General features: G+C 52.0%; 3 protein-coding genes across 5 annotated transcripts in view; 1 reads left to right on the top strand and 2 right to left on the bottom strand.

Moving 5' to 3' along the window:
- Position 1: 1 nt before the first annotated feature.
- Positions 2-4,544, bottom strand: PSMC5 (proteasome 26S subunit, ATPase 5). The gene is made up of 12 exons (XM_061175915.1): positions 4,456-4,544; positions 3,847-3,918; positions 2,382-2,451; positions 2,006-2,103; positions 1,781-1,837; positions 1,471-1,701; positions 1,056-1,182; positions 780-970; positions 581-679; positions 390-500; positions 211-297; positions 2-105 (listed from the first exon to the last, which is right to left on the bottom strand). The coding sequence occupies exons 1-12, from the start codon at positions 4,477-4,479 to the stop codon at positions 52-54; spliced, it is 1,221 nt and encodes a 406-aa protein (XP_061031898.1). The 5' UTR covers positions 4,480-4,544; the 3' UTR covers positions 2-51.
- Positions 4,545-4,791: 247 nt separating this feature from the next.
- FTSJ3 (FtsJ RNA 2'-O-methyltransferase 3) lies at positions 4,792-12,354 on the top strand. The gene is made up of 21 exons (XM_061175911.1): positions 4,792-4,910; positions 5,021-5,113; positions 5,291-5,396; positions 6,203-6,249; positions 6,372-6,451; positions 6,871-6,970; positions 7,063-7,257; positions 7,338-7,453; positions 7,570-7,674; positions 7,762-7,862; positions 8,096-8,176; positions 8,268-8,411; positions 8,549-8,684; positions 9,856-10,037; positions 10,181-10,301; positions 10,382-10,647; positions 10,923-11,020; positions 11,109-11,208; positions 11,292-11,475; positions 11,559-11,653; positions 11,745-12,354. The coding sequence occupies exons 2-21, from the start codon at positions 5,047-5,049 to the stop codon at positions 11,935-11,937; spliced, it is 2,517 nt and encodes an 838-aa protein (XP_061031894.1). The 5' UTR covers positions 4,792-4,910; positions 5,021-5,046; the 3' UTR covers positions 11,938-12,354.
- A 172-nt stretch (positions 12,355-12,526) lies between these two features.
- Positions 12,527-14,322, bottom strand: part of DDX42 (DEAD-box helicase 42) — a 53,595-nt gene continuing 51,799 nt past the window's right edge. For 2 of the 3 annotated variants that reach the window (XM_061175540.1, XM_061175539.1), the window contains exon 18: positions 12,527-14,094. In XM_061175540.1, the coding sequence (XP_061031523.1) occupies positions 13,384-14,094 (711 nt within the window). In that variant the 3' untranslated portion in view covers positions 12,527-13,383. The remainder of the gene's footprint in view (positions 14,095-14,322) is intronic. The other variant, XM_061175541.1, reaches the window with a different exon arrangement.

Raw genomic sequence — 14,322 nt, 5'->3', positions numbered from 1 at the left:
GTCTCGTCCTGCAGAGCTTTATTTGAGGGACCCACACAAAGGACATCTACCTCACTTCCATAGCTTCTTGATGGACATGTTTTTCTCACTGTCCTTTTGCATGACCTGGAGAGAGAGAAAGCATTTAAGTTAGAGACTGGGTGAACACGCGCCCCATCCCCACTGCTCCAGAGCCACCATCAGCAAAGGCGGAAAGATGGAGGCCTGTACCTTGGCTACTGCCATCTCAAAGTCCTCCTGGGTGACGTGGACTCGCCGCTCCCGCAGTGCGTACATGCCGGCTTCAGTGCACACGCCCTGAGCAGGGAAAGGAAGACAGGCGCTGAGGCTGTGCCCTGGAACCTGGAGCTTCCTGCCGCTGCCCCCATTTCCTTCGGCCCTCCAGTTACCTTCACTTCAGCCCCTGATGCTCCTGGCATGAGCTCAGCAATTTTTCTCAGGTTGATCCCCCGGGTCAGGTTCATTTTCCGAGAATGGATCTTCAAAATGTCCAGCCGGGCCTAGTGATGGGAGAGGAAAAGCCTGAGCCCACGGCCTGCCCTCACAGCCAGAGCCACTGCCAGCACTGCCCATCACAAACCTCCTCATTGGGGGGTGGGAATTCAATTTTTCTGTCAATGCGCCCTGGGCGGAGCAGCGCTGAGTCCAGGATGTCAATCCTGTTAGTCGCCATGATGACCTGAGTAGACAGAGCAGGTGGCGTCAGCTAAGCCCTTCCTGAGGCTGCAGCCTCACCTGGGGCCTTCCCTTGGCTCCTCCCACAGCCGACCCCACTGCACCTTGATGTTCTTGGTGGCCTCGAAGCCATCCAGCTGGTTGAGCAGCTCCAGCATCGTGCGCTGGACTTCACTGTCCCCTCCGGAGCCTCCCTCCAGCCGTGAGGAGCCGATGGAGTCGATTTCGTCCATGAAGATGATAGATGGGGCGTGTTCTCGGGCCATGACAAACAGTTCCCTCACCATTCTTGCCCCTGCACAGAGGCCAAGCTGGCGTTAAGCTGATGGGCCCCCCAGCCCCCGCCGCCTTATAGTTTTCTTGTTTCTGGCCACAGTTACCTTCCCCGATGAATTTCTGCACCAATTCAGAGCCAGAGACACGAATGAAAGTACAGTCTGTATGATGAGCCACAGCCCGGGCCAACAGTGTCTTCCCAGTGCCTGGGGGTCCATACAGCAGCACTCCCTAGAGAACAACAGGACTCGGGGCAAAAAGCTGGCCTCCACGTTTCACTCAATGAACATTTATCTAGTGCGTGCACTGTGCTAGATCCCGTATTAGATGCTAGAGATAAAAAAATGAACGTCAAGGTCCCTTCTGAAGCTTATAACCAAACCACTTCGGTGGCCTGGCAGCACCTCTCCCCCAGGCCCTCTGCATGGGGAGGGCCAGCGTAAGCAGGCTCCAGTCTATCCAGCCTGGGGCAGGAGATGCACAGTAGCAGCACGGTCCTCCCACAGAAGCCCTGCTCACCTTCGGCTGCGCGATGCCCAGCGCTTCAAAGAGCTCAGGATGCTTAACGGGCAGCTCAATCACTTCTTTGATCTCCTTGATCTGCTTGTCCAGTCCACCAATCATCTCGTAAGTTGAATCTGGCACCTTCTCCACCATCATCAGTGACACCAATGGGTCTACCTTGTTGGGCAGGATCTTGTGCAGAGTGTAGCTGTCATTTCTGAGAGCCACGCGGCAATTGGGTGTCACCTGGGTGAGGAGAGAGAGGTTCAGGAAGTGGTGTGGTGAGAGCTGAACCCCCACCTCCCACCTCCCCAGCTGCACTCACATCATTGATGTCGATGTTCTTATCTACGTCTACGACAAACTTGCCCTCAGGATGTACCTAGAGAAACAACAGCTCATGACCTTCCCCGACAGCCACCAAATCACCAACCTCGCCCAGGAAGACACATGGGTCTTACAGTAACGCGACAACAGTGTCCTCGCTACACACAAAGCTACGGGAACGCAGTGGGCAACGGGCTGGTCCCTGGGGTCACGTCGCCTTTACCTTAACCAACACTTTCTTTTTATCCATGGCCCGGACTACTTCCCCCACGTAGGAGCCCTGTTCCTGCAGCAGCTGTAGCTCTTCCCGCAACAGGCGAACTAGATGTGAAACAGACACAATGGCCACCCAGATTCTTTGGTGTCCCCCACCCATGACTTGATTCAACATGCATGAACTAAGCACCACTGTAAAGTTTTGAAGGGAAGGCCTCAAAAAAAAAGTCAAAGTTCATGTCTTTAAGGAGATTACGATGGGGCTCAGGAGAGAGATGTGCATGTAAAGAGAGCATGGCCTTAGACTGGGAAAAGCAATAGGCACCAATGTGAAGACTCACTTCAAACTGCCCACACACAGCCTTCCCATCTTTCCCCCTCACCTTTTGCATTAAGCTCATTCCTCTGTGCCTGCAGCCTCCTGAGATTTTGGCTCTTATCATTCACAATCAGCTGTGGAGGACAAGAAGCAAAGGGTGGAAAACGGTAGGCGGTTACAATCTTGGCCGAAACCCTCATAGGCTGATATGAGCTAAGCGAGGAAGGAGCACAAGGCACCTGCATTCTCCATTCAGATTCTCCAATATGATTCTAACGACCCTATCCTGTCCTCCAAGAGTCCCTCTGGAGTGTAGGACAACCACAGGAAAAAAAGGCTGCTTGTCTAATACTGGTCCAGGAATAACCATAGTGGAGAAGAGTTAACAGCTGGCTCACATAGTCAGTTTCTTGCAGACTGGTAACGGTAGAGTGGGAAGACCTCTGAGTCAGAAGCCTAAGTTCTAGCCCCATTGCTGGCAATTAACAGTTGGGTAAAGCCAATGAAAGCTATGTAAAAGGTCTAGATCTGTTACCAAACTGCAAGCATCACCTATCCTGCCTCTTTTCAGGGCTAACGTGAGGAACAAATGAAAGCACACGTAATGCATTTCAAAAATGACAAACCGGACTTCCTTGGTGGCGCAGTGGTTAAGAATCCGCCTGCCAAAGCAGGGGACACAGGTTCGAGCCCTGCTCCGGGAGGATCCCACATGCCGCGGAGCAGCTAAGCCTGTGTGCCACAACTACTGAGCCTGCGCTCTAGGGCCTGCGAGCCGCAACTACTGAAGCCCGCCTAGAGCCCGTGCTCCGCAACAAGAGAAGCCACCGCAATGAGAAGCCCGCGCACCATAACGAAGAGTAGCCCCACTCGCCGCAACTAGAGAGAGCCCGCGTGCAGCAACGAAGACCCAACACAGGCAAAAATAAAAATAAATAAATAAAATATATATATATCACAGTCTCTTCTAAAAAAAAAAGTGACAAACCAAATATGATACCTACAAATGTACCTGGAGTTCAGAATTTTTCCTTGTGGCTCTCCTCCATCCAATTGACATTATTTTCCTTATTTCTATGGTCCCTGCTCCCTGTTTAGGCTAGAGCACTGGGTTGTCCAGTTCCTTTTCATTCAGTCCTACGGAATCAGCATTGTCCAGACTCCTCAATTCTGTCTTCCCTCACTCTGCCCCAACCCTCCCTCTGATAAATCTCATCTTCTGATCCTATGTCTTCTCTTTTATAAGAAACCCTCTCATTCAGGCTTCTTCTAAGAAGAATGACTTTTGGCTGGGGGTACCTCTTACGTTAAAATTTGACTTAAAGATGTTTAATGAACTGTGAATACTACCTTCAAAATGATGGGACTTGAGAGGAACAAGAAGCTGTTAACTTCATATACTTTATACCGTTGGCTTGGTACTACTTCCACTGCGCCCCCAGTGGAATTATATGGATTTGTAGAAATCCGTTCCATCAATCCCTCATCCCCCTTCTAGCTCCCTCTGGACCTTTGGAGTCCCTTCTCACCTGGAGTTCTTCAATCTTGGACAGGTAATACTGGCGGAGTCCACTGCCTGCCTTCCCCTCTTCCAGCTCCATCTGAAGACACAGTGTAATTAGTAACCAACAGGTTAAACATCCAAGGGATAAAGCTACTTCCAGCTTGGATTTCGGAGATTTAAGATTTGGGTTCTAATCCCTCACTCCATCTCCTCCGAACCATTTCCCCGTGACTAAACTAAAACAGAATGAGAACGGTGCCTACCTCTTAAGACTTTCAGGAGGATCAAGAGACGACACACCCGGGAACGCTATACAAACCCGAGGTGTTATTACTACAGGAGGAGTCAGCAGGAAGGACGTGTCCCCCGACTCCCCCGACTCGCGGAAGGGTGGGTTCCCGCTCCCACCGCTCCTCTCACTCACTCGGCTTCCACCGGGTCTTCCACTCCCGGCCCTGCCTTGACCCGCCGGGGGCGGCGCTGACACAGCAGATCCGGTCCCAGGTAGGGCCCAGTCTAGACTGGCCCACCCACCCCCGACTCCCCCCACCCTCTTGCCCCGGCCGGCTGCCCACCTCGGATCACACCTGTTTCGCATCCAGCCCCAGTCCCCGTCCGACCACCGCCGCCATACCTGCTCTGGTCCGTCAAGCGCCATCTTCCCTCTTCCGCGGCCGGCATCAGAGCCGCCTTGGCGCGCAGGCGCAGAAGCAGGGGCTTGGGGACCGAAAACCAAGGCAGAGAACAGTTCCGGGTCAATGGGCGGGGTGTGAGGACAGACGGTAATAAGTAACAGGGGCCATGAGGGGAGAGGCGGGGGTACGCTAGGTCAGGAGCTTTGAAAAGGGTTAGCAGAACTCCTAAACATTACTCTCTAGAAATTCGGTTTTGGTTAAAGTAACCATTTCTCCTGGTGCCAGCTTCCAACTTATAAAACCTGGGGACAGAAAATAGAGAAAATTTTTGTGGCCACGCTCAAAATGGCGGAAAACTTGGAGCCGGGGACGCGAGCGACGCAAGCGGAAGCGGAAATATGTTTGCTGCCCACACGTGCCGCTTCAGGGGTGGTGGAAATGGTGCTGGCTGGCGGTGAGTAGTGTGGACTGAGGGTCAGAGTGTGTCTGCGACGGCGAGTGGGGAACGAAGAGCGGAATCTAGCGCTCCGGGAAGAGACGTCCCAATTTCTGCTTTCTCTCCAGATTGAGTGGCGCTCCCACGTTCCACCATGGGCAAAAAGGGCAAAGTCGGGAAGAGCCGGCGAGACAAGTTCTATCACTTGGCAAAGGAGACGGGTGAGTCAGGGTTCGCGCCGTCTGCGAGCGGGCGCGCCACCAACCTTGGCCGGTTCGCCCCCTTTCCGAATATTGAGTTTTTCTTCCGCAGAAAGGGTGGTGGGTCGTGAGGCCGCAGAAATCCCGCTGGGAAAGCGCTTCGCGGAACTTACTGCAGTACTTTGTCGCCGCCTCCAGGTTACCGTTCCCGCTCTGCTTTCAAGCTGATCCAGCTGAATCGCCGCTTTCAATTTCTGCAGAAAGCCCGAGCCTTGCTGGACCTGTGCGCTGCACCGGGTGGATGGTGTGTAACACCCGGCGCCTGACGCTCCTTACGGAAGCATTCTGGATTCCAGCCTTGGATGACTGAGAGTTGCATTTGGGGTGGCAGGGAAACAGTAATACCAACCTCAAATTTCTCTACTCCCCAGAACTAAGCTGCAGGGGGAAAGATTTGGACCGTGTACTTATGACATGATTGGCTGATACCGACCAGGGTTCTTGGTTTTCCCCAATCAATAGAAATTGACTAGAGGCCAGACAAGAAATTCAGGCAAGGTTTTCTTGGGGCCCCTGCTGCAGCAGGGGGCAGCGAAAACAGGTAGCGGGTTCCCTTGCTAGCCAGCTCCCCAAGGAGGGGGCTGGCTGGTTCCTTATATAGCGTGAAGGTGGGGGTGTGTCCGGGGGTCCGGCCTGAGGCGCGGCTGAGGTGGTTTGCCTACCCCTTTGGTGGTGTTGAGCGCTGGGGGGCATGCGCAGTGCCCTGCTTCTGCTCCTGCTTCCTACACCCTGTTTTTGCTCCCAGCTTTTCAGAGGTGACAGTGGGGTGGTGTGTTGGGGTTTTTTTTGTCTATACTTTTTGTCTTCTTGTCCATAATTCACCCCAACTGGGTATGCATGCAGTGTTTAGTCCCTTATAGTTTCTTTGTATTCTGTTGCTCGAGGAGTTTTGTCCAGGTGCAAGCATTGCAGCAAAGGGTCCCAGGTCCCAGCCTGTCTCATTTCCACTGCACTTAGCAGGGGCCCCTAACACCGGGGATGAGAGATCACATTGCCGAGGGAGGGGAAGGGACAGTCCAGGGTATTTTAATCTTTACTTCTCTTTTATAGGCTGCAAGTGGCCACCAAGTTTATGCCTGTATCCAGCCTTATTGTGGGTGAGTGACAGGTGGTGCTCCTGGATGTTCCAGGTGGTGGGAGTGTGAGACCCTGTGTTCTGCATTTCCTTTCTCCCTGCTTGAGACAACCTTTTGGAATACTCTGCCCTAATTTCTTCTAGGAGTGGATCTGGTTCCAATCAAGCCTCTTCCCAATGTGGTGACATTCCAGGAGGACATCACAACAGAACGCTGTAGGCAGGTAATAGGAATCTCTCTTTTCCTGTTCCCTTTATATGTAGACATCCACATTCATCCCTCTTCCCACCCTGATCCCCTGAAGGCACGTTTTTCCTGTTAACTATGCTTTGAGCAATGCCTGCACGTTGTTTATATAACAAGGCCCGTAATATTGCGTGTGTGCCCAGCCTTTATTTATTCAGGAAAGAGGTCTTTGGAGTTGGAGGAAGTGCAGAGATTTCAGTGAAATCCTTTCCAGCGAATTCACTAGTAGACTGTAAGCTCCATGAAAACAGATGTGTTATTTTTGCTTATTGTTGTATCCCCTGTCCATGGCACAGGATTTGGCCGTGGTGGGCACTCAACAGAGGGCTGAACTAAGGGCTCCATTCGTAGCCATTTCTGTATTTCTGTTGCTGTGGTTTCTTTCCTTCTCTGTAGGCCCTGAGGAAGGAGCTGAAAACCTGGAAAGTTGATGTTGTGCTCAATGACGGGGCCCCCAACGTCGGGGCTAGCTGGGTCCATGATGCTTACTCACAAGGTGCCGGGATCGGGGGGCATGGAGCTGAGGGTGGAGGTGGGCATGCCCTCTCAGGCTGCAGAGGTCCTCAGCTAACTGTCTCCCCCCCACAGCCCATTTGACACTGATGGCTCTGCGTTTGGCTTGTGATTTTCTGGGCCGTGGTGGCTGCTTCATCACAAAGGTTTTCCGTTCCCGTGACTATCAGCCCTTACTATGGATCTTCCAGCAGCTTTTCCGCCGTGTCCAGGCCACCAAGCCCCAAGCCTCTCGTCATGAATCTGCAGAGATCTTTGTAGTCTGCCAGGGTGGGCATCACTTCCTTTGTTCTTTTGATTCAGTCTCCCACCTACCAAAGCACACTTTCTTATATATCCTATTACCTTAGGATTCCTGGCTCCTGACAAGGTTGACAGTAAATTCTTTGACCCGAAATTTGCCTTCAAGGAGGTTGAAGTTCAGGTCAAGACTGTTACTGAATTGGTGACTAAGAAGAAGCCAAAGGTGTGTTTGGCGAGTGGGGGTCACCTTCAGGTCCTGGGACTCGGGAGGTCGGGCCTGGTCAGTCTTACAGACACCCCAGAAGGGACTGCTCAACCTTCGTTATTTCCCTTCCTAAGGCTGAAGGCTATGCTGAGGGTGACCTCACACTCTATCACCGAACTTCAGTCACTGACTTCCTCCGAGCTGCCAACCCTGTTGACTTCCTCTCCAAAGCCAGTGAAGTGAGTCCCCAGACTCAAGGGGTACAAGGGAGCCCCAGAAACATGGCCTGAACATCTCCCCTGACTCCTTTCCCTCCTCCCAAACAGATCTCGCTAGACGATGAAGAGTTGGCACGGCATCCAGCTACCACTGAGGACATCCGGGCGTGCTGTCAGGATATCAGAGTGCTGGGGCGTAAGGAGCTCAGGTTTGCACTGGGGGTGGGCATAGGTGCCGGGAGCCCCGAAGGCAGGGGAAAGCCTTTGATGGACATGACGCTGGATCTCTGGGAACAGGATGCTGCTGTGTTAGAGGTTTGGGGTGGGGGCCTGAACCTTAGGACTTCTGTGGCGCAAACGTGAAATTTGGGGTATGGGCCCAAAACGAGGAGGTGGGGACAAAAGGGAGACAGCAAGGTCAGGAAGGGTATTTCTGGGGCAGGTCCCTACTGAACTGGAGAACGAAGCTTCGGCGGTATGTGGCCAAGAAACTGAAAGAACAAGCAAAGGCGCTGGACATCAGGTGAGGAGGGAGCTAAACCAGGGCAGTTGTTGACTGGGTGTTGAGGGGACGCATCTGGGAAAATAACCAACTCCTGCGACTGTTTTGTCAGCCTCAGCTCAGGGGAGGAAGAGGAAGGTGAAGAGGAAGAGTCAGCAGCTGGGATGGGGCCGCAGCCCTCGGAGGAGGAGGAGGAGGAGCAGCTGAACCGGACCCTGGCAGAGATGAAGGCCCAGGAGGTGGCGGAGTTAAAGAGGTGAGGGGAGCTGGGGAGGAGCTTGGGGAGCCCCAAGGCAGAGTCCCTCGGTGGGTGAAGATGGGGAGCGGGGGGGAAGGCACGGATAGGGAATCTTCAGAGCCGGGCAGCTTTAATTCCTCAGACCATCCCCTCAGGAAGAAAAAGAAGCTGCTGCGTGAGCAGAGGAAGCAGCGGGAACGTGTGGAGCTGAAGATGGATCTTCCCGGGGTTTCCATTGCGGACGAGGGGGAGACTGGCATGTTCTCCCTGCGCACCATCCGGGGTCACCAGGTGAGGCGGGGTTCGGGGCCCACTGAGGGGACAGGAGGATCTGTTTGGGTGTTTGGAGGTGGGGCGTTGGATGTCTTTTTGGTAAGTGTGCTGAAAGATCATGGCTCATGGTTGCTGCCTTCACCCGTAAATGACTTGATGAGGGGAGACTGGGAAAAAAACAAGAGCCTTGTGTCTCAAAAGGCCAGGAAAGAACATACCCCTAAAATAATGAAAGTAGGAAGATTTGTGAGTGTGGTGTAGATTTATCCTTGTAGAACTGGAATATCAGAACCAAGAGGCCCTCGTTGCAGGAAGCTCAGGTTATAGGCGATGCAGCCAGGGTGCGTGGGTTACGAGCACGTGTGATGGAGGGTTTCCCTCAGAGGGGAACAGCGTTCTTCAGTTCACTGAGACCAAGTTAGCACCTTGTTGCACTAGGCTGCTGGATGGTGCTTTCTGCTGAATACTGGAGAGTCTGCTTTTCCTGGTAAAAGCAGCATCACAAACAAAATGAGCCTTCGTGGCTCTTGTGCGGGAAGGTAGCAACCGGGTCGTGTTGTTCAGGGGGCAGTAGAGCACAGTGGTCCCAGAGCCGACTACCACTTAGACGCTCTTTGCCTCAGTTTCCTCATCTGTAAAAGAAAATGATAGAACCTACCTACTCGCGTTTTTGGAAGGAATAAAAAAAAGATGGTGTAATTCCTGGTATGTGATTCAAGAAATAGTAGCTATCCTTGCCATGAGGAAAACAGATTTTGGAGTTGACAGCTGGTTTATTAGTGAAACAGTGCTTCCTGTTAGATGTATATGGCATGGGCTCCTTTATTCAGTGGAAACAAGAGTTGTAGATATTATTCTCCGGTGATAAGGTGCCTTCTGAAAGTAATTTTTTAAAAAGCAGTGTTTTAGAACATTTTAAAATCCAGACACTAATTAGATCATGGGGTACTTTTCCATAAACCTATTTCTGCTACCACTGAAGAAGAGACAGCTGAATGATCTGGCCTAGAGTGGGATGTTTTAAATGGTTAATCCTATCACTTCCCTGTCTGTAAAAGAGGGTATTATGTACTTGACACAGTGTGTTTTCTAGTGTTGCTGAGGATAAACTAAGGTGATGAACATGGAGGAAAAAAGCAGTATGTACCTTGTTAGTGCCCTTGACCTCTGTTTCTCTGTCAAACCTCAGTTGTTAGAGGAGGTAACACAGGGGGACATGAGTGCTGCAGACACGTTTTTGTCTGATCTGCCAAGAGATGACATCTACATACCAGATGTTGAGGAGGAGGATGATACATCTCTGGATAGTGACCTGGATCCAGAGGAGCTGGCAGGAGTCAGAGCACCTCAGAGTCTAAAGGACCAAAAGTGGTAAGCGGGGGTGTGGGGAGGTGTCTGCAGGGCACCCTCAGCTCAAGTCCGAAGCAGAGCTGGTGGCAGGGCTTGCCAGTGGGAGTGTGGGCAGCAAGCCCTCCAGGGCACTGACCCTCCACCCACTTTCCTTGGGTCTACAGTGTACGGTTTGCTGAAGTGCAAGATGGTAAAGAGGAGGAAGAAGAAGAGAATCCATTGCTGGTACCATTGGAGGAAAAGGCACTACTGCAGGAAGAACAGGCCAGCCTGTGGTTCTCAAAGGTAAGCAGAGGCTGGTGGCCGAGACAGACAGGGACTGGCATTCCCTGGGCAAAGGGTGCCTGACGATTCCCCCATCACAGGATGGCTTCAGTGGGATTGGGGATGATGCCGACGAGGCCCTGGAGATCGGTCAGGCCCAGCTGTTGTACGAGAGCCGTCGCAAGGGGCAGCAGCTGCCACCACTGCCTTCCGGTGTGAAGACAGAGAACAAACCTCCCCCATGCCAGGATGAGGCCCCTGAAAGGGCAGAGGCTCCTTCAGGGACAGAGGCTGCCACTGGCCCCGGCGGGGCAGAAAGAGATGGCAGTTCTGACAGTGACAGCAGTAGCAATGAGGGTGAAGAGAGGTGAGTGGTTGCAGCTGACGGGAGAAGAGCTGAGGAGGAAGCAGTGGTTGTAACCAGCGCTCTGTAATTGGGGGTTTGCAGCTCTGGCTGCAGATGGAGAACTTTAAATACTGATGATTCTAATTTGAGTGGTCTGCAGTACAGCCTGGGTGGCAAGATTTCTGGAAGTCCCCCAGGCATTTTTAACTAAGAACCAGGGGTGAGGTGAGCAGGAGTGGGCCTGAGTGGCGTGGGTAACGGTGGGACATGCGTGCACGGTCCTCCTCCTTCCCCAGCTGGAAACCGCGCCGCAGGCAGAAGCGAAGCCGTGGGCCTAAGTCAGATGATGATGATGATGATGATGGGTTTGAGATCGTGCCTATCAAGGACCCAGGTGAGAGCTCTGCACCTAGTAGAATGGGAGGCAACATGGAGGGGTCAGTGCTGGGGACTGAGATTTGACTTCCTTCTTCCCTCTCTAGTGAAACATCGGATACTGGACCCTGAAGGCCTTGCTCTAGGTGCTATTATTGCTTCTTCCAAAAAATCCAAGAGGGACCTCATTGATGACTCCTTCAGCCGGTAAGGGGCCAGAAAGTCACGAGAAGGGGTGGGGGTGAGGAAGGATTTCTTTGAAAGCCTAGACTGGTGTCCTCTCCACCAAGGTACACATTTAATGAGGATGAGGGGGAGCTTCCAGACTGGTTTGTGCAGGAGGAAAAGCAGCACAGGATACGACAGTTGCCTATTGATAAGGAGGAGGTGGAGCGTTACCGGAAACGCTGGCGGGAAATCAATGCACGTCCCATCAAGAAAGTGGCTGAGGCCAAGGCCAGGAAGAAACGGAGGGTAAGCAGTGGGGCTGCCTGAGAATCTGGGTGGGTGGGGCAGGGGTAGGAAAAGAGGTCAACCTGACCGAGGTCCCCCCACAGATGCTGAAGAAGCTGGAGCAAACCAAGAAGAAGGCAGAAGCTGTGGTCAACACAGTGGACATCTCAGAACGGGAGAAAGTGGCACAGCTTCGAAGGTGAGGGGCAGTGGGGGGGGGGGTCACCCACAAAGGTACACGGGGGTGAAGGAGTGGCAGAAAGTCTCTAACCTGTGTCTTCCACTTACAGTCTCTATAAGAAAGCTGGGCTTGGAAAGGAGAAACGCCAAGTCACCTATGTTGTAGCCAAAAAAGGTGTGGGCCGCAAAGTGGGCCGGCCAGCTGGGGTCAGAGGTCACTTCAAGGTGGTGGACTCGAGAATGAAGAAGGACCAAAGAGCACAGCAACGGAAAGAGCAGAAGAAAAAGCACAAGCGGAAGTGAGCGGAGCCACCAGAACCTCTGCGGGGCTGTGTCAGGACAAGGAGCGATTCGGTGCAGCTTCTGGCCGCCTTCGTACCAGCCCTACCCTTGCCTGCACTGCAGTCGTCTGAAGAGACAGATCTGAGGTACCTGAACTCATGGTGGCCCTGAGCAGTGAGGGGGACATCTTCCTGGCTGGAAGAAAGGGTCCTGTTAAAGCCCCTCTGAAATGTCTTGTCGGTGCTGTCAGAGCCCACAACCCTTCTGTGAAGAATGTGGGGTGCTGGGCGAGAAGTCACACCATTTTTAGATCCTAAGGGGAAGTTCAGTGGTGCAGTGGCATTCACTGTAGTCTAGTCTATTCTTGGGCAAGTGGGCCTCTCAAGTCTTCCCCCATTATCATCTGAATAAAACCAGGATGACTGATTGATTGATTGATAGATGTCTGACAGTTTAGTTCCTGGTAACTTGATAAGTCAAAAAACATCTGGGTGTTCACACCATGTGCACTGTTCTAAATCATATTTAATATGTCCCGACTCATGGTGAAGTAGAAATGACAAGCAATCCACAGGTCCCAGTAGTAAAACATTTACTAGAGCAAGCAGAAAGGAATGCACATCTTAAAGAAACCTTCACAAAGTCACAAAATTTGAAGTATGTATATTTCTTTTCCTTTTATAAACAAGATAGAACAAAAATCATCAAAATCATTTCAGCAAAAGATTTTTCTACCATTATGGCAAGTTAAAAAAAATACAATGAAATAGGAGAAGACAATTTAAAAGCTGCTGTCAGGTTTTTGTTTTTTAATTTTAAATTTAGCAACACTTCAGACCCAGAGCAGTCCTGTTTCCAGGATCCTCTCTCCCCACTCAGTTGTAGGGACTCTGGATCTGGCAGGCTGCTGCTTCATGTCTCAGGACTGGACACAAACCTGGCTGGGAAACCTGAGCATCAACTCTCACTTAGAATCAGACCCCTCCCCTAACCTGCAGATGTTTGGGAAGCACTTTGGTGCACATCCCTAACCACCTCCATGGACTGGGCTGCAGAAGCCAGTCTCAAATGGGGCCTGCCTGGCCACAGAAAAAGAATTTTATTTGTAGGTGTTTTTAAGGTGACATTTTAGTAAAAAATATGTACTATATATAAACCTAGAGTGAGTTTTGTGCCCTATAAGGCCCTTTCTTCCAAGGTATCCTCAACTGACCTTCGTGACACTCACCCAGAGCCAAAAGAAGCTGCCCAATTCTGACTGCTTCTAAGGACCAAAGCAGCCTCCCAAGAAAACATCTGGAAAATTATCCAGATGAAGGGGTAATGTCTCCAAGCTCCAGCTATCCACTAAGGGCAGGGGGTCCTTACACCTTGGGCCCCAACCCAGCCCTGAGACGCCTAGTTACCAAAAGTCTTTCTAAAAATAAAATTAAAAGACAATTGATTTCACGCTTCAGCACATACCCTCTAGCTGTCCCATCGGCTCTTCTTGCGCTTGGGCGGCTCGGGGACAGCGAAGCCATCAGTAGTCTTGTCTGTCTTGCTGTCCGTCTTGTCCGTCTTGGTGCTGTCCACCTTGGGGTCCATCTTGCTTTCACGAGTACAACTTTCTTTCCTGCTTTCACCATTCCGACCATCGTTTGCACCTCGGCTCTCCCCATGTCTGCCTCCACCTCCTCCATGCCTGTTGTCTCCATGAGGATGGCCATCAGCATGACGGCGGCCATCAGCATGACGGCTGCTGCTTTCTGGGTAGCGGTATCCCTCTCCATGGCGAGCACCATCTCCATGACGTGGGCTATCGCCATGCCGATTCCCACTCTCTCCGTGACTGTGACGGCTTCCACCCCGGTTCTCAGTATATCTCTCTCTTTTCCCATTGCCACCCCCAATCCCTTCTCGGCTGTTATTCCCTGAAGCTGTGTTGTTGACTCCCTGGGCTCCGGCAGGAGGGTAGGTCACTGGGGCACTGCTGAGGTTCCCAGCACTGCCAAAGCCTGGGATGCCCTTTGTGGCACTGGAAGTGGGGCTGTCAGGACTGTTACGGCCCTGTTGGGCTGAACTGCTGGGAACTGAATTCAAGCTCCCTGCACTAGTCCATCCACTCGCCCCAGCAGCAGAGCTTCCAGCCTTCTGGTTGGTTAAACTGGCAGCAACAAAGTGACTCTTGTACTGTGACTAAAAGAGAGACAACAACAGTGGGTAAGACAGTAAGTTAAAGAAACTTGATGGCCCAGCTAGTTAACTGGATGCCAGCTAGCTAACTGGAGGTATAGAAGGATGATGGGTTCAGAGTTCACAAGAGACACATAATCAAACTTGTCTTAGCTAAAAAATGGCAATTACTCTCAACCAGATTACAAGAGCCTTGGAACCTTGAAGGCTGTTAAGGCAGGGAGGGAACAC

The sequence above is a fragment of the Eubalaena glacialis genome, chromosome 19, assembly GCF_028564815.1.
Source record: "Eubalaena glacialis isolate mEubGla1 chromosome 19, mEubGla1.1.hap2.+ XY, whole genome shotgun sequence".
Taxonomy (NCBI): domain Eukaryota; kingdom Metazoa; phylum Chordata; class Mammalia; order Artiodactyla; family Balaenidae; genus Eubalaena; species Eubalaena glacialis.
Note: the sequence above shows the minus strand (reverse complement) of the source record. Positions and strands in the feature narration are given on the sequence as shown.

What these genes read in the sequence shown, in the direction of transcription:
- PSMC5 (XM_061175915.1), bottom strand. Translation starts at nt 4,479, where the DNA reads ATGGCGCTTGACGGACCAGAGCAG. An exon ending in CCAAGATTGAAGAACTCCAG is followed by an intron (nt 2,452 to 3,846) that starts GTGAGAAGGGAC and finishes TGTCCTCCACAG; the next exon opens with CTGATTGTGAATGATAAGAG. An exon ending in TTGAGATGGCAGTAGCCAAG is followed by an intron (nt 106 to 210) that starts GTACAGGCCTCC and finishes CTCTCTCTCCAG; the next exon opens with GTCATGCAAAAGGACAGTGA.
- FTSJ3 (XM_061175911.1), top strand. Translation starts at nt 5,047, where the DNA reads ATGGGCAAAAAGGGCAAAGTCGGGAAGAGCCGGCGAGACAAGTTCTAT. An exon ending in CCAGCCTGTGGTTCTCAAAG is followed by an intron (nt 10,302 to 10,381) that starts GTAAGCAGAGGC and finishes CCCCCATCACAG; the next exon opens with GATGGCTTCAGTGGGATTGG. An exon ending in ATTGATGACTCCTTCAGCCG is followed by an intron (nt 11,209 to 11,291) that starts GTAAGGGGCCAG and finishes CTCTCCACCAAG; the next exon opens with GTACACATTTAATGAGGATG.